The sequence below is a fragment of the Gavialis gangeticus genome, unplaced genomic scaffold, assembly GCF_001723915.1.
Source record: "Gavialis gangeticus isolate Ggan-Ray unplaced genomic scaffold, GavGan_comp1, whole genome shotgun sequence".
Taxonomy (NCBI): Eukaryota; Metazoa; Chordata; order Crocodylia; family Gavialidae; genus Gavialis; species Gavialis gangeticus.
The window spans coordinates 43,186,612-43,192,734 of record NW_017729033.1 but is presented as its reverse complement, the minus strand read 5'-3'; the positions used below and the strand labels follow the sequence as shown (position 1 = coordinate 43,192,734).

At 40.3% G+C, this 6,123-nt stretch overlaps 1 protein-coding gene across 1 annotated transcript in view; it reads left to right on the top strand.

The window, feature by feature from the left end:
- Positions 1-3,041, top strand: part of ADGRA3 (adhesion G protein-coupled receptor A3) — a 104,042-nt gene extending 101,001 nt beyond the window's left edge. Inside the window, exons 21-22 of the mRNA XM_019525823.1 lie at positions 935-1,030; positions 1,226-3,041. Coding sequence (XP_019381368.1) covers positions 935-1,030; positions 1,226-2,468 — 1,339 coding nt within the window. The 3' untranslated portion in view covers positions 2,469-3,041. The remainder of the gene's footprint in view (positions 1-934; positions 1,031-1,225) is intronic.
- Positions 3,042-6,123: the final 3,082 nt, after the last annotated feature.

Here is a 6,123-nt window from a genome sequence, read left to right as displayed (position 1 = left end):
GCCACAGCTCGTCCAGGGGGTGGGGGGGGGAAGCTCCTGCCTCTGCGTGCACCCCAGGAGGGCATGGGAGAGGGGGGGGCCCAGATCTGTGCAGCTGGCACCAGGCTGTTCTAGGCATTTGGGGTGTGGTTGGGCCAGGGCAGGCAGCTGCAGTGCTGGGAGAGGGCTTCAGCTGTTCCATGGGGAGGTGTGCAGTGGGGTGGGAGGTGGCTGTGACAGGTGACTGTGACAGTGCAGCCTTGCAGCACTGGAAGAAGTTTCATCTGTTGGAAATGCAGGTTGACTGTTGATCTATAGATACTAGCAAGACATACTTGTTTGGAAAGACTGCCCAAATTTGCATGGTTTTTTATGTTACTCCAGATTTTACTGCGCAGGATTCTGCATCTGCTTTTACACTATAACTACTGTGTAGGAATATAGCAATACAAGAGTAGCAAAAGTGTGCCAACTTTAACCCTGATTTATTTGGGACAAACTGAAACAATTGACCTCATTTGTATTACTACAAGGTCATGCACATGTAATAGTTGCAGCAATAAGAACTGTGGGGAACTCCAAACAGCAGCTCTGCGTCCCCTTTTGAAGCCAATGCAAGTGTGTTACCCCATACCCTTTGTCTGTTACAGTATCAGAAATTATTTTACTCTTCTCCCTTTATCCCACCCTCCTAACAGCTTCCTACTGATAATTGCCAACCACAACCCTGATGGTTTTCAGAATGGTTTCACCCAAGCCTCAACCAAGCTAAGACTGACCTTCCTTTTCTCATTTCAGCATCCCGACTCTCAAAATCCTGGAAGTACAAAGTGATTTTTCTAGGTGGATATCACTGACAAATTAGCCTCTTACCAACAGCCCCTAGCACCTGCTACCTAAATAAAGTCTCTTTAACCTGTTGTTAAAACCATTAATGTCTTTGCCTTATTTTTAGATTCTACCTTATTGGTGGAGGGATTCCTATTATAGTCTGTGGAATAACAGCAGCAGCCAACATCCGGAATTATGGCAGCAGGCCAAATGCTCCATAGTGAGTATCAGATAATTGAGAGCTTTGACATAAATTATTAGGACTTTTGACTGGTATTTCAGCAAACAAAATGTAGATTGTGAATCTTCTGGCAGATGAGCCACGTTGCATTTCAGCAGTTCAAAATAGTCTGTAAAAACAGATTACTTCTGAGGCAGTGTCCATTTTGATGTACTGTCTTGTTTTCTTTTCCAGTTGTTGGATGACATGGGAACCTAGCTTGGGAGCCTTCTATGGACCAGCTAGTTTCATCATTTTCATAAATTGTATGTATTTTCTCAGTATATTTATACAATTGAAACGACACCCTGAACGTAAATATGAACTTAAAGAGCCAGCTGAGGAACAGCAGCGTTTAGCAACTAACGAACATGGGGAACTGACTCATCAGGATTCGCTGTCAGTGTCACTGGTTTCCACATCAGCTTTGGAGAATGAACACAGTTTTCAAGCTCAGCTTTTGGGAGTGAGCCTCACTTTGCTTTTATATGTTGCTCTATGGATTTTTGGGGCTTTGTCCGTTTCTTTGTATTATCCCGTGGACTTGATTTTTAGCTGCTTTTTTGGAGCCACATGTTTAAGTCTTAGTGCCTTTTTGCTGGTGCATCACTGCATCAACAGGGAAGATGTTAGACATGCTTGGATAACAACCTGCTGCCCTGGAAGGAGCACGTACTCTGTGCAAGTTAACGTTCAGCCCTCCAATTCCAGTGGGACTAGTGGAGAGGCCCCCAAATGCACCAACAGCAGCGCAGAATCCTCGTGCACAAACAAGAGCGCATCAAGCCTAAAACATTCGTCTCAAGGTTGTAAACTAACTAATATACAGGCTGCAGCAGCTCAGTGCCATCCTAGTTCTCTACCAGTAAGCACGGGTCCTCAGCTGGATAATAGTTTGACTGAACATTCGGTGGACAACGATATTAAGATGCATGTAGCACCATTAGAGGTACAGTTTCGGACAAATGGGCACCCAAACCGTCACCATAAAAACAGAAGTAAGGGCCATCGTGCAAGCAGACTCACTGTTTTGAGGGAATATGCATATGATGTCCCCACAAGTGTGGAAGGAAGTGTGCAGAATGGCTTATCTAAAGGTCGACAAAGCAGCAGTGAAGGGCATTCAAGGAGTCGAAGAGCCTATTTAGCCTACAGAGAGCGTCAGTATAACCAGTCCCAACAAGATAGCAGTGATGCTTGCAGTACGCTTCCAAAATGCAGTAGAAATACTGAAAAAACAGTTGCTACAAACAACAAGAAGGATATTTTGAGAAAACCAATAACAGTTGAACTTGAAAGCCAGCAAAAATCTTATGGCTTAAATTTGGCTGTTCAGAATGGGCCACTTAAAGGCAATGGACAGGATGGACCTTTGCTCACCGCAGACAGTACAGGCAATATTAGGACTGGGTTGTGGAAGCATGAAACTACTGTGTAGCATTGTACTTGTCAGGAGAAATTCATGCGAACTGTGATTCACACATTCCTTAAAACTGTTAACACAAAAAACTGTTTACAAACAGTGGGTACTTTGCGCACAGGGGACAGATATCTGCCATGTGAAAAAATATGTAAGTTTTTGGAATATATCTTTGCTGTTCCCAGAAAGATAAACTTTTGATGCTCTGAATTTTTTAAAGGAGCAGGTTCTGCTATGAGATGCAGAACAGGACTTTTTTTTTTTTAACACACATACCCCACATCTGTGTCCACAACACATTTCAGGTTTGTATTTAAATGTGTAATAAATAGTATTTTCCCCAGCAACAGTATGTTGCATTTATGTATTTTTAAGGTGAAGATTACTGGCTGTAGTTGTCTTTTTGGATATGCTACTTAATTTCATTGTCTGAGAATTTTGATAGTCTTTATTTGCTAAAGAAGAAAAGTAGTTTTCTGAAACTGACAATACAGAAGTTTCATACTTAATGCAACTGGTTGCATCAATTTTGACATTTGAATGACACAGAAAAACTACATTTAAAAAATAAAAGATTTATGGAATAATACAGCTCTGTATTTCTAAATCGCTTTTGTAACTGATTCATCAATTCATTCTTTAGGAAGCATTTAATGTACTAAATGCATAATTATATGCCTAATTGTGTTCAGTGTTTTTCACGTTGGCCTTAGGCATTTTTACGTGGGCCACTCTAATTCACTTGCTCTTCTCCTCAAACTATTATATTTATTTGTAATCTCTAGTAATTGTATATATTAACACAGGTATCATTTGAACTAGAAACATTTGAATACCAGTGTCTTAGCAAGTAGTTATTACCAAATATAAGATGAAGTTGTCCCCCGTCCCCCCCCTCCAGTCAGCACAAAGGGGAAAAGTTCCTCATCTTGCATTTAGATGCAAGGAAACCTCATGAAATACATTGTCGTTAAACTGCTGCCAAAAGCAGTATGTTTTCAGTAATGGAAACCATCGATGAAGTTGATTTAAATGCAACCAACACTGAACATGACCAGAAAACACATGGCCTATATTGGGCAAACATGAATAGGTTAGCATAGCCCAGATAAATAAGATGTATGGTAGTGCCCATTGTCCTCAGCTTTGACTTTTTTTTTTTTCAAAGTCATGGTGAACTGCTACACTGAATGCATTTCAACTTCCACTTCACTCCCATGGCTTGGCGACTACACCTTTCTTTCCCATTTCCAATGATTCCTGTTTCCTCACCAGCCTTAAATATCTGGAAAACCAAGCAGGGCCACAAACAGTTCATCCAGAATCCTGTTGCCCCCTCTCGCAGCCTATCACATACGATTAATGTGGCCCCAACCTCCATAAGGTAAAGCTGAACCAGGTTGGCCTGGACCTCGTCTGCATATAATTTTTTGCAGGATTTCAGGACTTGAGAAGAAAACCCAGTTCTGGTCATGATTGCGGGGGGTGGCTATTAACACATGGATCCTTTGTGGAGGGGATCTGGAGTACACACACATACTGAGCAGTGCTGAGCTGTGGTTTGAAACGCTATTGACTCTGCTGGGGCCCAGCTCACTGAACTGCATGGTAAAGTTTGAGTTTTTTGGCTAGTAAAAGTGCTGTTTAAAAGTGTGTTTATGGAGTGCCTGTGCTAAAATGCAGCAGTTTCAAAGAAGGTAAAATGCCTCCATTCTGGATGAACTAAGTCTCTAGGTACCCATAGTAATTTGCCTATGTGCAAATTACTATAGGCATGTTTATTTTTAAAGTCAGTGTTTTCAGACTTTCTCCTGACTCCCATGTGCTCATGGAGAACAGGGTCTTACAAACAGTGGGGGAAGGGACTCAAGGGAGAAGAAAGTGGGGACAGAGGGTAAGGGGGCACCTTCCCCTTCTTCCCAGATTTATTTTCCCTGCTATAGCAGTGGCAGGAGGACACATTCTAGGCAATGCTCCAATAATTAGATTCTATACCTGAAAAAGCAACACATTTATAACGTTTCTATATATAGAATCTAATTACTGGGGGGTTGCCTTGTATTCAAGTAAATGCAGTACTTAGAGGTAACAAAGATCTCAAAAGAGATGGATGTAAGCTGTTAGGATGTAATTTACATCTCCATGATTCTGTAACCATACAAGTGTAGCAAAACAACTGCAGCATTACCTTTGTCAAAGCTAGGGGGATTTAGCTAACTTATGGCTACAAGATTGTGTAGTTACTTCATAGCAGCTGATATGCACTTCTGAAAACAGTTACAAATTACAATTTTTCATCCCTTGTGGCACATTTATTCTGATTATACACCAGCCCAGAAACAGAATCAGAGCCTTTCGTGTTCAACAATTCATCAAATCCTGCTTGCTACTCACTTGTAGTGGACTTGATGCCACTGACAATCCCTGCAGTCACTAGTTCCCCTTCAGAGCATTTTAATGTAGCATTAAATAGCAGATGTGTAAGAGAATAGATGTCTCATCCTTTCTGACACAACTTTTCATGAAATTTAGTAAACTGTGCAACGTTCATTAACACCAGTAAACTGACAAGTATTGAAAGCAAAGCAGAGAGAAATTACAAAGGTGGAGGAAATGTCATTCCTATTCCAATAAGACAATAGTTCTAATACAGGTACCAGATATGAAAGTATTTGAATCAGAAGAGTGATGGAAAGTTACCTAAAATAAAATCTATATATTCTTATATAGAGTGCAACATGGAATATTATGGAGGCCAGATAGTATTTACTTAGTTTCCTGTACTTCATCCTGTTTATATTTAGTCTCTCAAACTATTTGTAATACATACTGATAGTTTAGAGAATACAAGGCAGTCCTGTGTTTCGCTTCATGAATCCTATTCTTTTCCTGCTTTGATGATTTTGTAGCTCTATATGCGAAGTGTCTCACTTGTGATTTATTATCTGTTTGTTCGTGTTCCCCTTATCAAAGTTATTTGTATTCGCATGCTAGCAGGTTTGTTTGCTATTGTACAATATTGGCATCACAATCACCCTTTAAAGTTGCCAAGAAGAATGTATCACAGTGTAAATATATACTGCCTGGCTGATGAACTGTAATTCATAACTTGTCAGAATCTCCTGGCTTTTTTAACATTTCAAAGCTGTTCTTGTACATGTTGATAAATTAATTGCTCTGAGGTTTCTCAGGAGCACATGAGATGTTAAGATAGTATCATAGTTGAGAGTATCTTGCAATAATAATTTAATGCAGAATAATCTGGAAGTAGTATAATTATCCCCAAACCTAGCATTATACACCTGGGAAATTAAAAGTTCAGATGAACCTTTAAAGAACTCTAACATGAAACTATGAAAGAGCACAGTGTGTGCAATCACTGTTAATTCTGCTCTGCAGTGACCCCACGTAAGTGTGATTATGACTAAGGCATTTGAGTCTATGTTGTCCCAGATTTAATTAAATGATTTTGGCCACATTTCCCCTCTGCCCCAGGCCCTCATGGTGTAATCACAAAGCAGAATTAAGGTTGTGAGGCAGTGCCAGATTTAGGCTTAAACTACTTAAGCTACAGTTTGAGGCCTCTAAACAAGAAAAAAAAACCCTGAATATCAAGTGTTATAATAATCAGTTGGTAAATAACAGATAAAGGAGATATGGCAAAATGACTCTA